The sequence below is a fragment of the Clinocottus analis genome, unplaced genomic scaffold (genome assembly GCF_023055335.1).
Source record: "Clinocottus analis isolate CAN_PGR_092001 unplaced genomic scaffold, fCliAna1.0.p SCAF_9, whole genome shotgun sequence".
NCBI lineage: Eukaryota > Metazoa > Chordata > Actinopteri > Perciformes > Cottidae > Clinocottus > Clinocottus analis.
In genome coordinates this window covers 7,042,610-7,068,617 of record NW_027176251.1, presented here as the reverse complement: position 1 = coordinate 7,068,617, position 26,008 = coordinate 7,042,610, and the positions used below count along the sequence as shown (strand labels likewise).

General features: G+C 41.8%; 1 protein-coding gene across 1 annotated transcript; it reads right to left on the bottom strand.

Moving 5' to 3' along the window:
- Positions 1 to 321: 321 nt before the first annotated feature.
- clcn1b (chloride channel, voltage-sensitive 1b) lies at positions 322 to 25,638 on the bottom strand. The gene is made up of 23 exons (XM_068570645.1): positions 25,507 to 25,638; positions 15,807 to 16,026; positions 14,479 to 14,610; positions 14,218 to 14,346; positions 13,941 to 14,074; positions 13,462 to 13,539; positions 11,280 to 11,358; positions 10,604 to 10,729; positions 9,875 to 9,959; positions 9,528 to 9,629; positions 8,982 to 9,066; positions 8,186 to 8,341; positions 7,861 to 7,930; positions 7,667 to 7,777; positions 6,772 to 6,985; positions 6,535 to 6,668; positions 5,453 to 5,634; positions 5,290 to 5,371; positions 5,112 to 5,194; positions 4,799 to 4,843; positions 4,582 to 4,686; positions 3,737 to 3,823; positions 322 to 3,471 (listed from the first exon to the last, which is right to left on the bottom strand). The coding sequence occupies exons 1-23, from the start codon at positions 25,555 to 25,557 to the stop codon at positions 3,007 to 3,009; spliced, it is 2,955 nt and encodes a 984-aa protein (XP_068426746.1). The 5' UTR covers positions 25,558 to 25,638; the 3' UTR covers positions 322 to 3,006.
- Between the last annotated feature and the right edge of the window lie 370 nt (positions 25,639 to 26,008).

Below are 26,008 nucleotides of genomic sequence, written 5' to 3'. Positions count from 1 at the left end.
CAACGACAAAAAAGCAGTTTATTGACTTTTTTTTTGTTGATTGCTTCTTTATGTACTGTTGGGGACAATGTTTATTTTTCTACTGACTTTGTCATAAATAATTTATGAAATCCCTTCCAGTATAAGTTAGAATAGTTGTCATGGCTGTAAAGCTGTCTTGTTTCTGTCTGGTTTTGAGCACTTTACAACAAGAAAACACACTTTGTTAAGAGGTTCAAGATGGATAGTTTGGGAGCCCTCAATTATTAACAAATCTATCGTCATTTTATTTCAAGAATCCCTGTTTAGTGGAAGGAAAACAGGAGGGCTCAAACCTGCAAACAGAACATCTTTACACAGTGGCACGTATTCATTTATTTATTAAACAATTACTTGGTGGGGAAAAATAGTGGGACAGCTTGTACAGTCTTTAATTTGTAGATACCAATCTTTAGGAGCAGTATATTTTTCTTTATGACTCAGTTTTGGTGACAACTGCAACTTGAGTTTGGTTATTATTCGCAAAAAAGAAAGAAAGAAGGAAACATGCCTTGATGAAAAGACACTGCTTCAATTTGGGTTGTTTTATTGCTTTTCCCACTTTTTTTGTTTTACAAAATCTCAATGAATGAATAAACTAAAAACAAGAAGCCAAATATATTTCCGTGGATGTTAAGGTTTTCTGATCACATCTTTGTCAACCGACTGGTTTGCAATTGAGTTCTTCTTTTTGTATAATTCTACTGCCATCTTCCAAGAGTTACAGTAACTTGTCTGCAGGCATGGCGCTCAAAAGCTGCTTCTTGTCCTCTGCCTTTCTCCTTCTCTCTCTTTCTATCTCTTTGTATCTGTTCTCTATATTTGTGTCTGTCTGTATGTATGTCTGTCAGTGTACAGTAAGCTGTCTTGTTGGAAGAATCACTGCCTGAAAAAAAAAAGAGAAAAATAACAAGTTTTCACATCAACCAAAGGGGATTGAGGCAATCGGCCGTGTAACATATACATATAAATTGGAAATGTGTGCAAAAAAAAGTAACCGCTGTAAAAAATCCTGCAAAAAATTGGATGGCTTCTGTAAAAGTCTGTATAAAACTGGATTTATTTGTTTGAAAATGGGCAGAGTGACTTGTGGTACCAGTGTACACTCACACCTATGCATGCTTGTTGGACGGTTGTCACAGGATGGTTCTTTCACGTGGTTCCCCCTCTCTCTCCTCCTCTGTCAACAACTCTCTGTTTCTTCCTGTTTCTCTTCCTTTCTCCTGCACGACAGAATCTCCTACACCCCCTCCAGCTTCTTTACCCGTCTTCTCTTCTTTTCCTCTGGTAGGGAAAGAGCAAATAAACAAACCAACAAATGGCATTTATTGTGCTCATGTGTGGACATCTTTTCCAGGGTGTAAATAATAGATACTCTCTCTCTCTCTCTAGTGCCTTCGCACATAGGAACTGTCTTTTTTAACCACTTTTGGGGGCAGCCGGTGACTCCGGCCAGCTCGTTGGTGCTTCTCAGACAACAGCAGTCACCAAGGAAGTGGCAGCGGTATAATCCAGCCTGCCATGCTTTTCCAAACACATTTCTCTCCAGTCCTTATCAGGGATTTCATGCCAGGGGAATATTAATGACACATTTTTGAGACAGGCCTCCTCTGTGGGACAAACTGCTTTTTTGTTCAAGATCACATATAAATCAGAGACTGAAACACACTGTTGACCTTCACAGCACAAACATGTGCATATGCTCAAAGATATTCTCTTTTTAAGCCTGGATGCTTGAAGGCCCGAGAGGGTGGTTTCTGTCATTAGAATATCTCAACATCTATTGAACGGATTATCATAACATTTTGTGTTCACATGTCTCCTTGAAGATGAATTGTAATCACTTCGGTAATCTCCTAACCTTTCATAAATTATTAATGACAAAGTGTTCTGACTGAAAAGAGCCCTGCATTAAAACCACACAAGAGGTGGTTGCTTCACGCACAGGAGAGATATGAAATGCTACCCAGGAATGCCAGTTAGAGTAACACATGAGTGAATATAATGGCTTATCAGATGCTGGTTGCTAATCTTTTGTCTCAGTGATTGTGAGCTAATACAGCGTTCATGATACAATTGTACAAAAACCTGGAATGTGCGCTTGCATGTACTTGATTGGCCACTATGTAGTTTAGGTCATTTAGTTGGGTCTGTTTAAAATTGACATGCATGATGAGGAGGGTGCGACTCACAAAACCCATCTGCCTCACCTGTATGTTGTAATTAGTGCGTATTAGCAAATATTAGCATGCTAACACGGTAAACTATATTAGTTACGCTGAATTAAAACCCATCTGACTTCAGCATTTAGCTTAAATCATGAGCGCTGTGCCTCACAGAGTTATTACCAAGACTGTTTTTCTACTAATGGACTTTTTTTTTTATTGTTATAGATAACTAAAATAAGCTCGTAGACAACTTTAACATTTATTATTTTGAAAAATTACAGATTGGTAATAATGATTAAAGTATTTACCATACAGAAAATAGCTGATAAATTTAAGTTATAATTTAAAATGAACCTTAATCGGTAAACTTTGAATGCATGATCTATTTGACCTCTAGGTCAAATTAATTAAGTCACCAATATCATTGCATTTTCATACAATTCATTGCTGTCAGTTAATGTTTGATTAAAAGTTAATGAAATTATCAGACACTGAAATTTGACATAGAGCTACATTCAAAATATTCAAGATATGAATGGACATTAAACATTCGTGATATGTGCGACTGAACAGGTTTGTCCGTCTGCAGTTCGAAAGACACAGGAAAGCACCTGAGATTTTGAGAGTGAAATGGTAAGAGTAGAAAAAAAATCCTGTACTACAGGTTTCAGGAGCTTCATGTGCACTCGCTCGTCCTGCTCTCTGAGAGCTGAATGTCTGAGGGTCTGCAGATGAGCCCGACTCCTCCATTCAGACAGCCGCTCTGTCTCTGGGGGGAAAGGAGTGAAATGAAGGGGAAAATCTTCTCTCTTAACCCAGTCTATATGGGCTCATCTGACTCCTCGCTCTCCCTGTCCTCCTGCAGGGAGGATAGTGTGAAGACAGGGCTGGTTGGTGACACAGGCGAGGCAGGAGGTGAAGGTGAGGTAGGGGAGGAGGTAGAAGGGGACGCCGGCTCCTGTGAATCACAGTCAGCTCCTCTTGTGGGCGCAGAACAGCCACTGGTGCTCCTCACGCTGCTGGGAGAGGAGGGAGAAGTGTCACACCCAGGAGCTCCCCTGGAAGATGACGCCTTTCCTCTGGAATCCTCCTTGGAGTCCTTCCTCCCTCCCTCTCCCTCCCTCCTGCTCCCTTCCCCCCACATGTCTTTGTCCCGAGTGGGGGAGGAAGGGGTGGATGAGGGAGGTTGGTGCTTCTTGGTTTTCCTGCTAGCGTCTCTGAAGCTGGCCAGAGGCGGACGAAGCCTCACCCCACTGCGAGTTGAGCCTTCTATAGCTTTCTGCAGCTGTGAGAGAGAAAGAGGTTGAAACGCATAAAGCAAAAAAAAAAAAACATGTCAACTGGGCGTCACTGAAGCAAACGTCCGGGGAGATGAGTTGAAGGCAGTTAATAGAATAACCGCATGAATCAGAGCGTAAAACATGATGCGCCCAGTGACAGAACAACTGCCCACAACATGAGATCATCACAGCTCGCTGTCGTGCCGCATTACAGTATCAAACCAAGAGAGGCGACAAAAACACGCACATGAAGACAAAACAGGACTTTACCTCTTTCAGTGCCACAACACCCACCAGCTTTCCAATACTGGTGACATAGGCATGGCTGAGACCCAGCAGGGAGAACAGAGTGTGGGTCTGAGTAATGAGAGGAGGACATGATCCAGTCACTGTTAAATGTGTTTCAGCGTGACAGTGTTCTGCTTGCATGGCTGCACGGTTCCTTGAAAATAATTCGTTTCACAGGTTAAAAAGGAAATAAATACTGGAATATAGCATGAATCAAAGCATGAAATTCAAGATTCAAAGCTTCATGGTCATATGGACATAAACAAAACACTCCAGCAATGTAGTATCCCACCTACATGAATTGGATGACTTACTGGAGACAGAATTTTGGATACCAATATTTGAAAATATAACAATTCAGTAAATTCATATCTATGTATTTATTTGTTAAAGAATAAAAACAAATGACTATAAAAGTGAAAATTAACTTGTGTTCCAAAAGAATAGTTTGCCATTTTGTAGAGAGATAGATGTCATGCCTGTATGCTTAATATGAAACTACACCCAGGAGAAAGTTAGCTTGAGCATAAAGACTTGAAAAAGGGGATACAGCTATCTAAAGGTACCACAAACCTATTAGCACCTCTAAGCAAGGATTCAACCCAAGGGGGCTGCGTTGTTGGGTTGTGAAATAATGAAATATAATCAAGGAATCAGTTGGAGTAACAAATTAAAGGGTTGATGCCACGTTTTTAATCGCAGACAACATTCACAACTCGTGCTTTGTTTCACTAATTTAGAAACATTTCCAATAACGTAAACTGCATCAGTGTCTGTACATTATTTTTACACATAAAAACATGTCACCCAGGTGTTGCTGTGGTCACCTTGTGCAGAGACGTTCTTTCCACAAGCTGAAACGGGGAGGGGTCAATACGCATCTGCTCAGTATCGATGGGCTTATCTAGCTCCTCCTCTTCCCAGGTTTTGATCTGCATCAGCCAATCACAAGGCAGAAAGATGGACTCAAAGAATACAGAGTTTCTAATCATTCATTTGTCTCATAGTTGGCCGTGTGCATGGTGAATAAATAACGTACAGTACCTCCACTGGAGACATGCCGTCTGTCTGCGAAGTGGGCGTGGCACCCTGAGCAAAGAGGAACAGATTGATGGGCAGTCAGTATGAAACGCTACACAGGTGACGATAAGCATCACCCACTGTACAGCATGTCAACTCCTTCATGCACGCATCATGTCATGCCTCTCCCATCCCTAAGCCAGGTTGGCTCCAGGTGCCATGTTGGACTGATAATACCCGTCTGAGCCGTCGCTGCCAACTTGACAGCAGATAAGTGATGCGCTGCTCCTTTGAACTTCAGGGGAAAAACTAATGAGTAATGTGAGATTAATTTTACCTCAGTTTCAGTCTGGCCTAACAAAGATGTGGAGGAGAAGAGTCTCTGAAGGGCCGTCCTGACAGATGGCAGTGTGCGCTTGTCTGAGGATATGGGATGGCAACACATGTCAGACTAGAGAGGAAGCGACATTTGATGGGTGGACTGGTTTTCATGTATAGTAGAACTGCTGTGTTACCTGAACCTGTGTGGTTGGTGGAGGGCTCCTGAGCTCTGGGGGACGGGATGGGCCCGTTACATTCGTCCTGTACTGGAGGCACCTGCAGACAACATGGCTGGTAAAGACATCTTTAAAAAAAACAAAACACTAATTAAGTTAACCTGTGGTTTGTTTTCTCCACCTTGTCTGTGCTCTCCTCTCCGCCATCCTCGTCTACAAAAGCGAAGGACTCCCAGCTGACTTTGGAGCCCTGGCCTGGTGAGATCTGACCTCTTTCAAAGACTCGCCTCTCCGGTGAGAGCCACCAGTCAAAGACGGCTTGAAGCTCCGTCCTCTCGATGGAGCCCAGAAGAATCATGGACTCTACAGAGAGAAGTGTTAAAGGAGGAGTTCAGCATTTTGGGTGGGTACACTTAGTTGTTTTATTGTTGGGAGTTCAATGAGAAGATTGATATTATATTCTAAAGGCTCAATAAGAAGCTACAAACAGCAGAGTTTAGCTGAGCATAAATACTGGAAACGGCTCACTACGTGTGAAGCGTTCAAAGACGCAGATGTAATCCCAGATATTAAGTGTGCCAAATATCTGGACCTGTCAGGGAGTCTACCGACACTGCAACTGTGTGTGCTATGAGATGCATTTTGCAACAAGTACCAAAGTCCTTGTTTCCTCGAGGAAAATAGATGAATAATATAGACTTGTCTCAGCTATTCTGTTTGAATGTGTGCCAATGACAACATTAACAAGCATGATGACTATGTGCATGCTATTAGTATGGTGTCATTTCTCACATGTGTTTTTGTGAAGAAATGTTGTTTGGAGGACAAACATACTCATCAGGGACTCCAGGGAGGGATTTGTGTGAAATGTGTGACCGTCAGTCATGCAGTGTGAAAACCACGTTGGATTTAAGACTCCTGATTACAAGACAGTAAGTTGTGTAGAGTAAACAGTACAGCGATTTGACTTGCAAAATTGTGAATTTTAACTTGGCATAACGAACAATACACCAAGTTTATTAAATCCGGACAAGAATGTAAATTACAAAATGACAAAATGTGTTTTTTCAATAAGTTCCTGCCTCATGCCAGAGAACAGTGATTTCCTGGAGTCCCTATAACGTGTAAATCACTGAGAGTTCGTGTTGCTGATAGAGCATGGTATTAATAAATAAGAACATTTCCCAAAATATCAAACAATTTCTTACCCACTAAGAATTATTGCGATAGAAGACTTAAGGCCCAGTATGATATGTAAGTCACCTTTAGAGTCGACCAGGGGGATGGTTTTCAGAGTCGTGGTCTCGAGCAGATGGTTCAGTTCCCGATAGGTGGCATGAGAAGATAGGAACTTAACTTTGCGCACCATGATGTCCTCCACAAATATGTTATACTTGCTGAGGATGCAGAGACACTACAATAAACACCTTTTGTTCTACAATGACAGCTGCATGGAAAACGTAAAAACCCAAGTAAGTTTTCTCGCAGTTTTAGCTTTACCTGATGTGCCCGAGGGCCAGCTCAGGCAGGTAAGGCAGCTTCTTCACCTGGATGATGGAGTCGTAGAGAGAAGGCTGCAGACCCTGGGCCACCATGTTTGCTAGGATGACAGCCACCATCATCGGCAGGATGTGCGAGATTTGACCCGTCAGCTCAAAGCAGATTACTGCCGTGGAAACCGTGTGTGTGACGGCTCCCGTCATCGCTGCCGCACCTGGTAGAGAGCAAAAGACAGGATATTTGAGAAAGCCATTCCTCTATTGTCATTCCTCCATCTGATTCTTCTGTATCTGTACCTGACCACATCCACTTTGGCCTTAAAGTTACTTATAATATTGTAAAATAAGAAGAGTTCAACAATGTTGGGAGTCCTTGGTAGGCAGAAATAAAAGAGTAAAGTAGTAAAAATATCTATCTAATAGACATTTTTATCTATCACATCCCTCTATTTTACAACCTGCTTATCCTGTGGAGCGTTGGGGGGACTGGAGCCTGTCCCTCCGCATATCTGGGTTAAAATGTGTCATAAAAGCCTGCATTTAAGAAATCCATTCACTTGTGCAGTGAAACACATAGAGCTAGGTTACAGCAGTGCGTCATTTAATTTGATAATTCCAATCACTTTAAAGGTTTAATTTGCAGGAATTAAAATGTTTTTGGGTAGGATTACACTTAAGATCATTCTAAAGTAAACAAGGCCTCGTTTTAACCACAGGTGCTACAAAGTCAAGTGAAAATGGTGAAACTATAATGGTGTTTATAAACTGCTGCTACATTCACATGAAAGCAAAAAAGTCAGTGGTTCATCAAATGTTCTCAAATAATAGTCTTCTTTAAGTCTCTCCTATAAGTCCCAATGGGAGCCTGAGCACAGCACTAGGGTTAGTAGACTGACCAATGACGGCGTAACCTCCCGGCAGGATACGGTAGACTATCCCATCAAACAGGATTCCATTTGGGAAAAGAGTGGCCATGATCTCCCCCACGAGGCGGCCGAAAGCAGCTCCTTGAGGAGAGTGATGAGACACGCTGGTAAAAACAAATTGAACTGAAACTCAGCAGGAGACACTCACATTACAATCCTCTTACCTAATATGAACACTGGCATAAAAGCACCGGAGGGGATGGGCATCGTGGTGGAAAGTGCTGACATCCAAAACTACAACACAAAAAACGGATCAAGGACGGCTCAAGACCAGTCCCATAGGTTTTACACTCACACACACACGCACACACACAAACGCACGCACACACACACACACACACACACACACACACACACACACACACATATCAGGGCCTTCTAAGCCGAAACAGAATCACAAAGTTAAAACTATTTTATATATGTATATATATGTATATATATGTGTATATATATAACACAAGTCCTGTACACAGCAAGAGGGAGCTATACCTTCATGACGCAGAAGAGGAGGAGGATGACAAAGACGCTGACATGAGGATGAAGCCATGCTGAGGAGCGACCCAGGCCGGGCGGAGCCACAGATCCTGAGATTTTGGTCCAGGTGAAGTTATCAAACAGGGAGTTGATACACTCTCTGGGCATCAGCTGCCAGACAGGACAGACATACAGAAACAAAACTTTATCAAAACTGAAAAAATGCACCTTTAACCCCCACAAAGGCTTCATCAGGGGAAAGGCAGACATGACAAAGTATATTCAAACACTTATTATATCCTCTTAATGTCATGGTTAAGTCGTCCGGCATGTACATTAGGAACCCTCAGATACCTTATCAAAAATCTGAATAGTTGCCCAAAGAAAAGACAAACTAATCCCAACAAAATAGAATATCTACTGTAAATAAGTATATTGACTGATTAAAAAAGAGGATGCAGCTATGGAAGGAAAAGCAGCTCTACAGATTTGAATCTTATGAGCAACCGAGCAGCTAATTTGAGCGGTTCATTCAGGGTTCACATATGGAAAATACATGTGGCCAGTATTCAGGTTGCTTATATTCAGTTGGTCAATTAAATCTCATTAAAAAGTAAAACTGGGCTTCTTGTATTTGAGTTGTTAATCAGTGGTGGAGTTCCCCTTTAAGTTGCTCATTAAATCACATCATTACGGCTTCTATAAATCGTACAACATAAGTAAACCACACAATCTAGGCCCCACTGACCATAACTATTAATAAACACACATCAAAAAGAAGTCGGAGAGCGTGAGATTGAGTCAATCTCACCTCTCCAGCCATAAACTGTCCAAATCCAGGTGGAAAAGTTAAGGTGGCGATGATCAGTGTCACTGCACCTGGATAGATCAACCGACTGGACGTGCACGCACACACAAACACACAAACAGTCATTAACAGGAATGTATTCTTAGACAACAACAACATGGCAACTTATGTGACGCTTGGAACAGAAATAACTCAGTACGAGTGTGTAACCACCACTGATTGTATGGCTCTCCTGGCGCTGCTGCTCGCCTCTTTCCAATGGTGGAGACTAACGTTCCCTGACTGTTGAGTCTCAGAGTATAAGTGAATCTCCACATTGAGGGAATAACTGGCTGAAAGGTTGTTAAGGCTGTGCTTCTGTCCTGCCCAGTGTTGTGAGACTGATGAGTTCGGAGACAGCGCTGAGTCACATTAAGAGGAATTGGATTTGAATGCACAAATGGTTTGACTTTATGGGTACATGGCCATAAGAGTGAGTGTGTGTGTGTGTGTGTGTGTGTGTGTGTGTGTGTGTGTGTGTGTGTGCGTGTGTGTGTGTTGGGATCTCACTGTTTGGTGAGGAAGCGTGTGAGCGCTGTCGGTCTCCTCATGAAGAGAACCACCTGTCTGTTCAGATAGACGAAGAACGCCCCCAGGAAACCACACGAGATCCTAAAACATGGGAACCAAACTTGTTCTTACTCCTCCTGCACAAGAAACATTTAAGGGCACATCTATTTAAAAAAGTGGAGACATACAATATCATTGCACACACACACACACACACACACACACACACACACACACACACACACACACACACACACACACACACACACACACACACACACACACACACACACACACACACACACACACACACACACACACACACACACACACACATTTGTATTCACCCTATTATTGCAAATGCAGGCAGCTCCTGCAGATCAAAAGGGAAATCCATCCGGAAGTTAGTTTTGAAGAGAGCTGTGATTGTGACTGAGAGAAAAACAAATGTAACAAAGAAAAGAGTATAAACATCAAACGAACATCATGAACAGAAAATAAACATATATACTTTTAGAAAAAATATTAAATTCATAATGTCAGAGCAGAGGATGTTTTGTAGGACTTTAAACCCGCAAGCTGTGAACACAATATTATCACCATTAAATTTGACATGGGAGGGAAATATATGTCTCTTTAGCTACTAAATGATCCACTAAGTTCACCAGCAGTGAGATAACACGTGTTTTACAGATGGGACTGTGAGCTTATATGATTGTGAGAGTTGTGAATTTGTTTGAATATAGAGTAAGACAGAAAGTAGTCTTATAAACTGGTATACGTTGACATAATAAAGTAATAAAGGCAGAGATTAGGGTGCAGGGATTTGGATGCAAGTTTAACTCTATGGTGCTGGTGAATAAACCGTAGGCGAGGACTTGAATAATTTAGCAAATATTACTTAGCTGTCATATTTAGCTACTTTCCATAAAATGCCAGTTCAGCAGTCTTCAACAGCATGTGTTTATGTAAAGTGTGTGTGTGTGTGTGTGTGTGTGTGTGTGTGTGTGTGTGTGTGTGTGTGTGTGTGTGTGTGCGTGTGTGTGTGTGTGTGCGTGTGTGTGTGTGCTTCTCACCAGCATCCTTGTTCCAAACAGAGAGCACCCTGAATATAAAGGCGCTGAATGTGGCGGCAAAATATCCCCGCCAGTAATTCCTCACTGCAAAGTAGGTAGACGTGACCTCAATACTGAACAACACCCCTGGTGGTGGTGAGGAGAGAGAGAGAGCGAGAGAGAGAGAGAGAGAGAGAGAGAGAGAGAGAGAGAGAGAGAGAGAGAGAGGACAAGAGGACATGAGTTAAATAAGGAAAATTAGTCCAAAAAGACTTGAAGCTGAGGGTGTAATTATACACAACAGGAGAACCACAGGGAGTGAATACACACTGTAACAGAACCAAATACACACATCAGTCACAGACAGCAGCCACTCACACTCACACTCTCACACACACACACAGAGAGCACATTTTTGGCACTATTGATTTAAAACATTACTTAAAGATAAATCTGTTGTGAAAAAAAAAGAAATAGCTTAGTTCGCCTCACCTGCTATGATTGTCCCATTATAGAAGGGAAATACACCTTTTAGGCATTAATGTAAGATGCTCTGCCTATGGTTGGTGATTGTTCTGTAAGCACTGACTCATTTCAGTTGATTCTCAAAAAGTACAGTCTCAGTATAGTACCCAGTATAAGGAGATGTTTGACGGGAGGTTTTGTTGTATGAGGCCGTGTGCAGGTTGTACAGTACCTCCAAGTGGAGTGCCGAAGCAGCAGCCCACCCCCACGGCACAGCCAACAGTCAGCATATCTGTGTAACCATAAGGGTTCTACTGACACAGAAAACAAAGAGGGAGAAAACAAGGAGGGAAATAAAGAGTTGAGAGAGACAATGAGCAATGAAAGGCGTGAGATGAGAGCGTAGACAGAAAGACAGGAGAGTGAGTTGGAGATAGAGAGAATAAAAGATCAATTTGGACGAACAGGACAGGGAACCACAGGGGGGGTTGACCGAAAGTAAGCAAAATGGAATAAAGTGAATAAATATTGTTCACCCGAGTGTGATTTTTTTTAAGTTATGAAGACAAGAAAAAGAAGCACATCAAGAGAATATAAAGCAGAAATGAACACGGCAAGCGGAGAAATCAAGACTTGGAGGAGCAATTACGCAATCAGGAAAAACACGGGTCACATCGTCCTTAAAAACAGATCCCTCAAACTGATTGCAGACCGAAAATCATTGGTAGTAGACATTAAATATTTCCTTTAACTATTTAGACGTTCTGTGTAACTTCCTAAAATCACAATTCAAGTCAGAGAGTATCTTTCAACTGAAATCGTTTTTGCTCAATATGTATTTACATTTTATTATTTAACCACGACGGGGTTGGGATGCAGAACAGGCCTGATGGCAGAAATAAATGTATTATTCGAGGCTCACTTGTTGCTAAAAAACTTTCAATTCAATTCACTTTCAATTCATCCGGATGCCAGAAACTGCTCTGAGGCCAGTGTTAAGGGGATAGTCAATCATTTTATTTCACTCTTAGGAGGTCAGCGAAAAAGTGGATTTCCCAAAATATTGAACTCTTCCATCAGCTACATATTGACAGGTAAATCTGCATGTTTGAATATTCATCCAGTTTTATTCATCACTGAATAATGCAGATGTAACTTTCACATTTGTCGTTTCGATATTATTTCAGGAGGACGAAATGGACCGAAGACCTGAGCAGGTCAAGACGGGTGGGGGTGGGGGTGGGGGGGGCACTTGCCTCCCACAGGGGCTGCGAAACACGTGGCCACTCCCACGGCACTCGCACACACCAACAGGTCCTGGTTATGGGTGCCATTCTGAGGTTAAGGGTCACAGACAGGCAGGGATGAATGGGAAAGCAGGGGGGACGAGGAGATAGAGAGAGTAGGGGAAGAGGGAGACAGGGATATGGGAGGTCACTGTTAATACACATGCCAGACATTACCATCCCACTATTAATACAGTGAGACGCAAACACAGACGAGGTGCGAAGGGGCGAGCGAAAACATAGACACAAGAGAAACAGGGAGGGGAGGACACGAGCTGGGTGGGAGAGAGACAGATGGAAGAGGTCAACAGTCACAGGGTTCCCACTTTCTCGTCAACATCCTAGCCAAGGATCTTTTAATGAACTTCATGGACTCAAAATTGGCGAACGTGAAGACTGCAGAGTCTATATATATATATATATATATATATATATATATATATATATATATATATATATATATATATATTTAAAAAAGTGGAACACAAGAACTATCTAGAATATTTCCAAAGTCATCCAATCATTTTCAAAACGAGAGTCTGCAACCACGCTGATGTGCAAGTCATGAGGAGTAAATTGTTTAAAACAACGCAATTCTTTTTCCTGACTTAAGAGTCACGAGTCCTCACCTCCAATAACATGTTCACTCACCTTCTCCCCTCCTATCTGTTGCTATACTAGCCCTGTTGTGAGAAAAGCACCAGCATACTCGCTCTCCCTGCTGGAGTTCAATGCTCCGCTAACTTTCACCACTAGGTGACTGAGTCTGTGACTCTAGTGACTTGAAAACTGTCATTGTGAGTGACTCGTACAAACTTGAGTCAGTAAGAAGAGTCGAGCCTACCATCTCTTCTCTGTGAGGCAGTACAGAGGCACATTGGTGCTTGAACTAACGGCTAACGTCAGCAGGACAGTCCATCCAACAGCTAAGATATTTCAACCGACTAACAGACTTCATCAAACCTTGCGCATGGTCTCAAAAATTAATAAGAACTTAAGGGCCAGTGGGAACCCTGTAATCATACCAACTAAATCAACAAAGCAAGTTATGATGGAAAAACTACATTTCACACCTTTATTAAGTGCATTAACCGTGGTCAGCGAGTTTTGGTCAGGGCCTCGGCTTACCTCGTAGACTCCAGAGAAGATGGACATGAATTGACTCAGCACTGCGGCACAGATACTGGCGATGTGGACGAATGGACCCTGAGGGTGACACGTCATGACACAGACGAGTGACACGTAAGTTTACATCCACAAACACCGACTATTGTCTGTAAAACATGGAGTCTAAACTGGGACATGTTGTATGAGAACAGATACATCACTGTGTAATTGCTGCATGTGACAGTTACTCTGCTACTGTAATGGGGAAAATGAATGTGCTCTTTTGCTGAGAAAAAAACTCGCTTCAATCCCATGAGAGGAGGGAGAGAAGGAGAAGAAAAACATGACAGAAGATGATTTATTACAGTCCGAGCGTGGAGAAAGAGCAGATAGAGCGATGCAGAAAGAGAAACAGAGATGAAGGGGGTTGATGTTAATGATGCTGGCTCAATGAATAATGATAAATACGGAGATCAGATATAAAAAGGGGGGTTGTTTACCTCTTTGCCTACTGGCATCCCACTGCCTAAGCAAGCAGTCAGCCCGACGACTTTAGCTACGAAGGCTTTGAGGGTCAGATACTCCTTCAGCACTACACCTCTCAGGATGGTCTTCAGCTCAGGAATGCCAGAGCCTGTAAACAAAGCAACAGAGAAGCAGACTAAAGAAAGAGTACCACTCTCCCACAACAGGAAAACCAACAAAATAAAGCAAAGAGAAGAAATAAACAGGTGCTGGGAGAGGATAAGAGAGGCTGACAGGTGATGGAGAGCTTACCGATGGCCTGCGGGGAGACCAGGTGACAAAAGAGCGAGGCGAACATGACGAGGATCATGGGATAGGTAACCCAGGCCAGGTACTGAAGTGGCACATTGCCCTTTAGCTCCATGTGCATCCACTTATAAGCTGAGACAGAAAGAGAAAACACATGAGTACAAATGGAATAGTTACAGACAAAGTGTTGTGTTATTATTTGTTGTCTTGTGTTATTAAACTGCAGATTGAGAGGAATCAGCTCTCTGGCTTTGGCCGGTGCACCTTGCAGGCTCTTGGCGCTGGCGTAGTCCATACTCCAGCTGACCAGAGCCATAGTCAGTCCCAGAAGAACCAGAAATATCCAGTCCTCCCCCAACTTGGTCACTATGTACCGCCGCACACGAGCGAAACAATCTGGGACAGAGAGAACAAATGAAGGATTCACCTCAAATCCATTTATCTTGATTAAATACTGACAATTAGTTGTTGTAACACTGGGATTCAGTCAGTGTGATTATGGCTTTAGTGATGATGCAATAGCTCATCATAACATGCAATGTCAACGTTGAGTGATCTCAATGGTTGTGTGTTTGTTTGACATTTACAAATAGATGTGCACATTTCCCTCTTAAAACACAAAAACATTGGCTAGTTCACTGAAAGCGGAACGAGAGGAACTATTGGATCAGAAAACTGAGATTGAGACCTAAGTCTGAAATAATATATAACAAACAACATATAAAAGATAATGCTTATGGTAAATAATATATAAAAATGTACTGATAAAAGAGCATTAAATGTATATTATCATAGAAAACAATATGACAACTTATAAATAAATGCTGTCTGATTTGGTGCAGGTATAAAAATAGTATAAAATGGTCACACCTAAGATAATAAGGGACCTTTATCATGCAATTATGGATCATCTGGGAAACAAAATAGCATGAACAGCAAGTTAAATTAACCTAAAATAAATATTAGGTCCAGCTTTTAACTAACAACAGCAAAAACTCATGCTCAAAGCTAGTTCCTTTCTACAGTGTCAACATTCAAATTAGATAAAAGGATACACTTTAAGCATTCAGTATTTTTCTAGGAGAAATGTAATCCTTCAAGCGGGAGAAAGTTTTAAATCAGCATTCAGCGCTGCATGTTGGGGAATGAAATGTCCAAAAGAATACAATATGGAAAACCCAAATAGTTGTGTTATGCAATTATTTATTAATTTATTATTTATTTCTAAATGTAAAATGTGTTTTTGAATCCTGACTGACTATCTGATGATCTGTGTGGCAGCCTTATTAAACTGTAAAAGTGCATCATATTTTTTATATCCTCATGTGCAAATTAACGAGTAACTGAAGCCATCAAATGAATACAGCTTTCTCTAAAATATAGTGTAATAAAAGATTAGAATTTAAAGTGAGCAGCCAGTACTTCAACAACATTATAATTAATATCTGACTGATTTCAGTTTGTTTCCTGGTTATTGCATGTGGTGTCATAGCCGTGGAAACGATTACCACAGTTTGCCTCGTTACAGAAAACCTTTTGTAAAGCGTTTGAATGAGTGCGTTTGAACAGAATAACTCATTCCTGAGGGTCACCTTGGCATTTTGAGTAAGGACGAGGCTTCTTGGTGGAGGAGGCGTGGCTGTGGTACGACTCCAGGGACACAGGGTGATGAGGATGATGATGTCGCTGCCCGTGCCCTGTTCGGCCGGTGGGGTTCTCCCCCGCCTGTCTCCTACATTGTCTCTCTGTCAGCAGACGGGCAGCCTCCCGTCTGGCAAAGCTTCCTAGCTGCTCCCTGTACTCACCATACAGCTGAAACCAGGGGGACACCGACAATCACAACATGACGCATGCAGCAGAAACACATCACGTGTCTCAGGGTGGCAGAGAAGGAAAACAAAATGCAAGACATAAGGAAGAGGGGGAGCAGGGAAGCGAAGAGTTAGGAGAAGGAGAAATACCTGTGAAAAGTGAGACTTGAGAGAAGAAGAAAACTAGATCCAGTGTGAAGAGTCTTGAGATAACGAGAAAGAGATGGGGAATGTGCGGCGTGTGTGTAAGGGATACACACCAACCTGAATACCCTGGCTGACAGAAATAGAAAAAATGGGCATAGAGATCGGAAAAACCCCTCCCTGAGAGGAGGCAGGGGCTGGACAGGAGCCAGAGGAAGCGCCCCTGGAAGAGAGGGCATTCCACATCTTCCCCTACACTTTCTACAACCACACACACACAACCATACACATGTGGTCAGAAAACACAACATCTTGTAAACCACGGAAGCGGTAAAATACTGCAGCTCCAGGTGCAGGTAAGGTGTGCATCCAAAACGTATAGATCACATGCATCCCACCACACAGCAGAGCAAGAAGCTAAATCATAAGCAGGGCTGACTGCCACACATTACTGTCTCATGTTCACACAGGAAAGGAGAGCTGGCACATCCAACCAGGAGGCCCAGGACCAGAGGACCAACACGAAAGCTCAGATGGCTGCTCATAATCCAGCAATAATAAAATAAAGGTGCAACAAAAATCTACAATCTCATCTGAATTGATAATATTCATATACAACACAACACAAACAAGTTAGTGCAAACTTTCTTTTGTTGAGATTTTCTGCACACAACCTGCTTTACACAAGCAGACCACTAAGACATGAGGCACTACCACATGAGCAAGTAGAGGATATAGTAGTTTAATATTAATACACCACATAGCAGGTGGCCAGCTGTTACACTGCGAGAGGCTCTTGAAAATATTTGATGCCCCTCAATTGTCAAAGTTATTTTAGACCTCACTACAAACCACAAACTGTTCATGATTGAATTATATAATAATGGGGTCTGCTACTAGAGCAACACACAACGGCGTGGAAAAAGTTTAGATCGCAGCAGTGAAGCATGTAAAGTCAGTTAAGCATCTATTTTTGGGATAGAAAACTCATCACTTGCCCAAATATGTTCACTGCCAGCCCTTTGATATTCCTTACAAATTGAAATAATAGTTTGTTAAAAAGTTACAAAAAATTGGTTTACCATGTGTAAAGACACATAGAGCATTATATGCAAACAACGTATAATAATATAACAAAGTTCCAATCCCTTATTATATGGAATCCATGAATGTTAAACCTCTGAAAAACAACACACCCAGAATTAAATGTACTATAAATTATTCATCCAGGAAATAATTTTGATATAATCCTATTTGAGTAAACGTTCTAGCAATATAACACTACATTTAATGTGCAGAATACCCGTTAGCGTGTCTATTCCATCTATTCCGCTCTAATGTGTGCAAAGAACCCATCAACACAACTTTAAAGTAAATTAACACACGTGAACAGATCCCCTGAAGGAGCTTGTGACTCAAGAGAAATGACAGGAGAACACTGGACTGTGTCATTAACTCCATAAGAGAATAACAAGAAATCCCCGTCCACCATCGGACCAGATGAAGCCTTTGGTCTTCAGGTCGTTACCTGTTCCTCATCAGTTGTCTTGAGCATGATGCGGCAGCAGCTCTGCTCCTGTTCTGCCGGCTGTCCTGCACTGCAGACTGCCTCAGCACCACCAGTCTACACATTAACACCAAAGCACTAATCCATCACATCATCAAACAGGCGCTGGCACCAGACTCCTCCGAAACCAGGGACGAGAGCAACAGGAACCTGTGCACTGCTCCCAATTGTCCCACCGCAACAAAACAGACGAGCACAAGGTCACAGCTCGTTCTGGTTTCAACCGTGTGTTCTTTAAAATGCTGCTGAAGAGCAGCCTCTCTGATTTTGTTTTTGCATTCATTTAACTGATTGTAATACTTGTCTGGCAAGAGTATAGCATTGGTTATTAGTATGAACCTATTGTCCTTATGTTATAATAAATATTTATTTGTAATGAAAACACATTAACTAGCTAACCAACAACTGTAAGTAGAATACAAATTATAAATTACAAAACCTATTCACCAAATACTTAAAATGACCATCAGTAGTCATTTTTGTAGTGCATATATACATACATTGATTTGCTGAAAATAACAGCCAGCTAGTGTACCAATTCATTACTAATTTATGTCATATTATCAAGAAATTATGGCAAATATTTACTAACTACAGTTTCTACAATGGGATGGATTTTTTTTTTGCTTTTGAACTCGCAATTTCTTGCTACAATCAAACTAATCTGCGGCCCTGATGTATTGCCACTGAATTGTCGAAAAGGAAATAAATTTGAAGAGAGAGAGAAAAAAAAGACAAATGGCTGACAGCGTGAGAGAGACATTAAGCGTGTGATTGATTCATGTCGGGTGACTTTTCTGCCTTCATCGCTCAACCTCGTGTTTACATTCATGTCACCGTGCAACCTTGAGTGTCCAGTGACATCAGTAACCAACATTTCCCACCATCCTTGCATATTCGTGTTACATCATTGCTGCCGCTGTTTGACGCTTCATTGTGGAATGACCTTCCCACTCAAGAGTCCGACAGAGGCTCGATCACACTCTCCCTACTCCTCTTCCTCCTCAAGTCACACCAATTTACTCTCAGCAGGATTCCCACTTACACCCCCGTGTTTCTTTTTTTCCTGCACTTTTTAGTCTCCATGGACACATGAAAGTATTTAGTTACTGCACAGCTCTCACGCCCCTTAATATTAGTTTATTGTGCTCTACTGTAAGATATCAAGCTTTAAGGTTGTTCTTACTGGAAGTCTCTCGGGATGAAGAAAATGTAGAAATGTAAACCATTCTTCCATTGGCTTTGTTAGGAACACAAAGCCCGTCTTAGATTATGCTTGCGGCGCCGTCAAGAGCTTTGAATTCATTTATAGATCTGCCCTTCATGAGCTGGTTTCAACAAGTTAATGCTACTGTAAAACACAAGTACTTCAAGAGGCTCTTCAAGTGCAAACAAAAACAGAGAGGGGCTAGCACGGGGGGAGGGGAAGAGAGAGAGAGAGAGAGAGAGAGAGAGAGAGAGAGAGAGAGAGAGAGAGAGAGAGAGAGAGAGAGAGAGAGAGAGAGAGAGCTTTAGTTAGTGGGAGCTGCTAATAGATGCCGAGGTTGAAGGGCAGTGTGACATTGAGAGTTAATTAAAAAAATAATCGCACATTCCTGCGTCCCTCACGAGAGAGCCAGTATTGAATATTCATAAATATCTGTGTGTTGGTGCAGGTTCTTAAGCATGCTAAGTTGGTTTTTGTGTGTTTATGAGTGAACTAAATTAATGTTTGTGTGTGAGTGTGTGTATGTGAGTGTGTGGTGAGGCCTTACAACAATATAGCCCTGTTCCACAGCACAAGGTTAATGATAAAATCTGACCTGCACACTGACAGATAGATCATGAGATTACACCCCACATCCCCGACACACACACACACACACACACACGCACGCATGCACGCACGCACACACGCACGCACGCACACACACGCACACCCTCTGTCCCACACAACACACACATGTCTCCATATGCATACACTAATTAACCAGCACAATAACATTAGCATGGCTCATCCAAACACTGTTCAAGCTGTCATGTTCTAATTGCAGCATGTTGGCGAGGCCAAAAGAGAAAAATAAACCAAACTGCAAAATGTGTTATGTATGAGCCCGCAGTTCATATTCACACCAAGTAATCCAGGGGAAAACAAAACTGGGGAGGCACTTTTGTCCTGTAAAGCTGGTTTATAAGAAATCTCACAACAGAACATTTTCAATTGAAAGTCAATATAACAAATAAGAGACTAAACTAAACTAAAGTGTATTTCCTCTACCTCTTATCCAATTCATGAATAGATCTGTCCTTGGAAAAGACGTTCTAACTTTAGGTTAAAAAAACACGTCAATATTCAAGATGATACACCTTACCAGAAATTGATCAACATTGAGAACAGTTTCAAAAGTATTGATCCGCTCCCTCATCTTTTCCACCGCTCCTCCCGCAGGTTGTTGCTCACATTCTTGTGCGTCGTTAATATACTGCAACTCCCTCTCTGGATATCTTTGTCTTACATCTGACATTTCCCGTCTTTGTGACAGAGACTGTACCTGCTACCTGCCTCAGTACAGTATGGAGGCCAGTGACTGACAGGTATGGCCAATGCAGCACACACACATTCGGAGAGAGTGGAAAAAAGCCGTAGAGGTTAATACAAACACTCGAGGCCTGACGATACATTTTCAGCAGCTTTTAATTTAGAGGGGTATATTGTCAGTCAGGCCGGTTCAGCAGATTCCTTTAGCCGGATCATAAATGATACGAGGCAGGAAGGAAACAAGCTTAACTTATGAAAATAATACGTGCTGACTGAGTGGAGCCCTTAACATTATTAACATTGTGTGGGATAGGGTGGATAATGCTGCACTGTATACTTTCAACATAGACACCATGCTTTACTAAAGAGGACAATGTTGGCAGTGATTGATCAAATGTGGTTAATCCAGAGTTCAAGTTGTGGCAAAAAATATATGTTGAGTCAAGATACTTTACAGTTGAACAATACATTTCACTGTGAAAGACAATATATTTTAGTCATTAAACTTACTTGAAACAGTGCATAAAAAGACAATTTATAAGCCTTGAACTAAGACACATGAAAATGCAGCTTGAATGCCAAAAGAGACAAATATTGATAAGCCGGTTTCAGCTGGTATAATCGGCTCTACTCTTATTACGTCAACTTCTCCAACTGTGGGACCTAAAATGGGTCAGCGACTGTTCTGTTGTGACCCAGTATAGTTCTCACGTGGTCTCTGGGTCTTTGGGGACCAGACTGCTCTTGCTGTTTGCATCTTACTGCATCTTTGGGGCAGCTGTAGCTCACGGGGAGAGTGGTCGTTCTGAACCCACAAGGTAGCCGGTTCGATCCCTGATCTCTTCATAGTTTGCATGTCTTATTGCCCTTGAGCAAGACACTGAACCACCAGTTGTTCCCCGGCCACACTGCTCTTTATTTACTAAGGATGGGTTAAATGCAGAAACCAATTTCTCCAAGGGGTTTGATAAAAAATACTTTCTTCTTCTTACTCGTGAAAACATCAGACTTCACAGAGTTGAGTTTAGTGTTTAGTTTAATTCTGCTTGTAAAGGAATTGATTACTTTAACATTTTAACATTGGCCCAGAACGTGGAGGGCAGCTGACGGCTTGAAGCCCAAAGTTAGATTTCAACACTTTAAAGGTAAATTGAGTGCAAACATGTCTTACTTTACCAGCAATAAACCGGCATCTGTACAGGAGGTTTTCCTATGATGGGATACACTCCTCATACGTATTAATGATCTGAGCAGATAGAAGAGGGATGATGGATGCAGGTTTCAGTTCTTTTCAGCTCGTAAGTGGAACAGACCTGACTTAAAATAATCCAGTTATTTAACTTTTCTCCTTACAGCTTTCCTATGGCCGCTCTGTTCCATTTCACTGTCCCACTAAAAAAGCCTGTGAGCCGGTATGCACAACGTCAGGGCCTTGAAACCGGCAGGGCAAAGTGCAATGCAGCCATCAATATTGTTATTAATTACACCTGCTCATTACAAAATGGCTGATGTAAAAAGCTCCGTTACAAATCAGCACCTTAAACCCCGATACCACCAGGGCGCTCTAAATGTCATCAGTTTTTAATTATCACATTATTCTTATGTGGCCCCAACATTATATTTTCTTTTCACATTTACAATCCAATCTGAGTTTCAATACAACGTACAAATATTTTGCAGTCACTTTTCAAACACATTCAACACATCCATATTAGCTGAATTCAAAATGTACAAGGCTCTGTTCAATCTCAATTAAGTAAAAACAATTTGCAGTTCAATGTGTTGGACAGAAACAGGTTTAAGAGCCAGAAAAACACTTTGAGGCCATTTAGAGACAACACAACAAACTAATTGCACTTCACCAATTGTAAGTGTATGTCCTAATGTCAGCGGAGCATTGAGGTCCTTTTCGGGAATGAAACCTTTATTTATATTCAGAATTTTGTTTTGTTTGTTTTTCCGATTGTTTTGTTTGTTTTTCCGATTGCACAAATCTGTAAGCTACAAATACACATTAGAAATCAGACGTTTCTTTCCTTGGATGCCACAAACAGATCGTCTTGTACTTTCTTCTCCGCCTCACCTACGACTGAACCCTTGAGTGCAACCGTTCACCTTTTCTCCCTCACTTTTCCCCCTGAAACTTTCCCTCTCACCAGCCCGTGTCCCCATCCATCCAACCCCCACCCCTGAGGTGAAACCTTACTCGTGGATAAATTTAGCAGCACTGTGACCCAATGTTCACTGACACACCTCTCGCTCTCTCACGCTGTTTGTCTCTCTCTTAGCCCATCTGTAGCAGGAGGCCTGTCGTTCAGACGGATGGCGAGCTGCTTTAACCTTTACACAACAACAACGGCACCTTATTGACACCGTTTCACCACGTTAACATGGCGTTTTATCTCTTAACTACTGATGTGACTTGTCTACAAATAGTTTAATTTATAACATTTGAGCCACCACTGTAATTCAAAAAACACATCAAGTGACCGCAATATTATATGAAATTTAATGGCTTGATCGTCCACATCCCAGTCATTCCAGTCTGCAAGACATTTGGCAGGTGAACGTTATCCCTTTTAGTAGCCTGTAACATTTGAGACTTATGAGATCTATTTCTCTGCTGTTGACGTTCTCACAGATTGAGACCCATCACCTCACACAACCTCCTTTTTAGCCAGCCTTTATCCATTTATCCTAAAATGTAACACACAACCGGAATACCACACATGTACACACACACACACACACACACACACACACACACACACAGATAGTCAGAGTGGCACAAGAAAAAGGGTTCTTCCTCTTTGTTAAGGTCAAGGGTCGACAACAGCTGTGCAACGTGGAAGTAATTAACATAACTTTAAAAACACGGCATTAAATCATTTTTTGGATAACACAACATGTTGACCAAACTTGATACTCTTCAAAAGGAATGATTACAATAACCGGTGTAATCGTCTTTCAGTCGGTGCGCAGCCGGTCCGGCAGACAAAAAAACAATTCAACACAGATGGAGAATGAAGATTTTGGCTAATCAGAAATGTCAACTATACTCCAGCTTTACATTCTCTTTCAGCGTTTATAGGCTTAAGTTAGCCTAACATAATTGTAAGTATTATAAACTTGGGTTTGTTACAGAGCTTATTTTCTGCAATAATCCAAATTGAGCTTTTTGTTGAGGGAACCTTGAGGTGCTAACCTCTGGGGTTGGCCTACAAAAACACATCATGCCTGCAGTGGATTTCCTATTTTCTCTATAAATAGTAAGGAATTAAATGGAATTTTCCTGGCGACTATCCCGAAAATTATAAGGATATTATAGGCCTGCAAAAAAAAAAGGAAGCATGAAGTATTTTCATAATTTTCTCATTTATGTATTTAAACAAGCACATGTAATTGTGCAATCCATTAAAATTACATTAAAAGCTAAAACCTCAAAGGACTTCCTTTCAGTTTCAAGCAGGGTCTTTTAAACTGAAACTGTTTAAATGTACAATACAATCATATGTACATACAAATCTAAAACACCTTCAACATAACCCAGATTTAAACTCCCTACACACACTGGGAACACTGAAAACAGACTATTGTAACCTCACAGCACCAGTGTGCATCTGTGAGGACTTAGCCGTCTAAACCCCCAATCTGAAATATACTCAGCCTAATCCTGCTGCTTGTCAATAAATAAATCATATTTACATGATCTATTACCAGCTCTACATATATAAACTCCTCCAATCCTTCAAGGCTCTAACTTCCACTCTCTCTCACACACACACTCTCTCTCTCTCTCTCTCTCTCTCTCTCTCTCTCTCTCTCTCTCTCTCTCTCTCTCTCTCTCTCTCTCTCTCTCTCTCTCTCTCTCTCTCTCTCTCTCTCTCTCTCTCACACACACACACTCTCTCTCTCTCTCTCTCTCTCTCTCTCTCTCTCTCTCTCTCACACACACACACACACACACACACACACACACACACTCTCACTCTCACTCTCTCTCTCTCTCTCACACACACACACACACACACACACACACACACACACACACACACACCATCATAGCTTTCACACTTGAGAGATGTGTCTTCTCAGTGTGACATTAAGCCTGTAGAAAGTGTAATTAATTGAGTTTTCCTATTTATATCCGACCTGATGACACCTAAGGGGACTCACAAGAGAGTTAGATGTTTGCTTTGGGCAATCGTCTATCGTCTCATAGGAGGAGGAAAAGAGGAGCGACACTTTGTGAGGCTGCTCCAACAGATGAAAACACACTCCAGCTGCTCTAACCTCAGATGCTCATCTATCTGTCGTTGTATCGACTTATATTTCACATTCAAAGAAAATGACCTTTAAAATCAACAGACAACAGCACAATGCTTCAAATCAATTGCTGAAAAAGATCCCACGCTGCGAGTCGTTTATGTCCACAGACCGGGTGTGATTGGATAAAAGAAAGTCAATGAAGACATGACGCTCTTGGGAGCAATGGCCTTCTTTCTGGGCGAGCATTTAAGCAGATGAACCAGAGGATATAGTGACATGTCTTCATCTGAACATGTACATCTAACCTGTGTGCTCAGGTTTCCTCTATATAGGTATTTATATCCACCAACATAGGAAAACAGCAGTGACATTTGTAAGGCTCCAGCTTGAAGGGGGCAAACAGATAGAAGATAGATGCCGTCACAAAGAAGAAAGGAAGGAGTCTTGGCAATACAAAAATAAAAAATGTGAAATCAAAATGAATATTAAAATCCGTTCATCACCACATTCATCTCAGTGTTACAGCGTGGGAGGTAAACGCCAGCAGAGACTGTGAATGCGTTTAAGGGCTGTACAAATAAAGTTGACATGAATTTGCATGAATCTTGTTCAAGAAATAAAGAAAACGTGGGAGGAGGAAACAGAGAAGTATTGATTCAAGAGAAGTGTATGCAACGTAGAAGAGAAGCACAATGGATGAACCAGAATGCTGCTGGTGGAAAAGAAAAGATTCAGCATGCAGAAGGAAACAAAAGAGGAAGAGTTAGTCGTTTCAGAAAAGGATTGAAAAGGTAGGCGAGAAATAGTCAGAGAGACAGTGAGAGACAATGAGGAACAGCAAAGGATGGCTGGAAAAGACCAGGTGACAGGTGGGCAGATGGGGAGATGAGGGAGAAGCAGGTGGAGGGGGATGAAACGAGCGGAAGCAAAATACATTTCAAAAGGACAGAAGGAAGGTAAAATAAGATTTGGTAAAGACCTACCAGGGTCTGCTGGTATCTCAGAGCCTTTCTTTGCGACGCATCTGCAGCCATTGACACGCTGTCACTGATCCAAAAATAACCTCGCTGGACACCCCAGCATTTCCAATGGCTTGGGCAACACCATACACACACACTTTCTCGCTCTAATATAAATCTATATTTATATATGTACACACTTTACACCAGTTTAAATAAACAAACAAACATCTTCTAAAGTTTCTCAGTCTCCGACAAACTAATTTTCAAACATACTCGTTGCATAGTAAAAGTTTAAAAAAAAAAAAAGCAGGCGAAGTCCTTCCTGAACGCGCTCTTCTCCTCACAGGATGATCCAGAGGCTGCAAGCCGTCCGGCTCCACTGAGCGACACAGACAGAAATCAGAGCAAAGCCATCTGATGAAGCAGTGAAGGACGCAGCGCTTTCCTTTATTAGAACTGCAGACACCTAATAAACACACACACAACTTGTTGCCCTTAGCAGCAACCTCTCTGCCAGCCGACC

Coding starts and splice junctions, on each gene's coding strand:
- clcn1b (XM_068570645.1), bottom strand. CDS start 25,557: ATGGCTGCAGATGCGTCGCAAAGAAAGGCTCTGAGATACCAGCAGACC. Junction 14,611..15,806: donor TCCTTACTCAAAATGCCAAG/GTGACCCTCAGG, acceptor TCTCTGTCCCAG/ATTGTTTCGCTCGTGTGCGG. Junction 14,347..14,478: donor CAGCGCCAAGAGCCTGCAAG/GTGCACCGGCCA, acceptor TTTCTGTCTCAG/CTTATAAGTGGATGCACATG.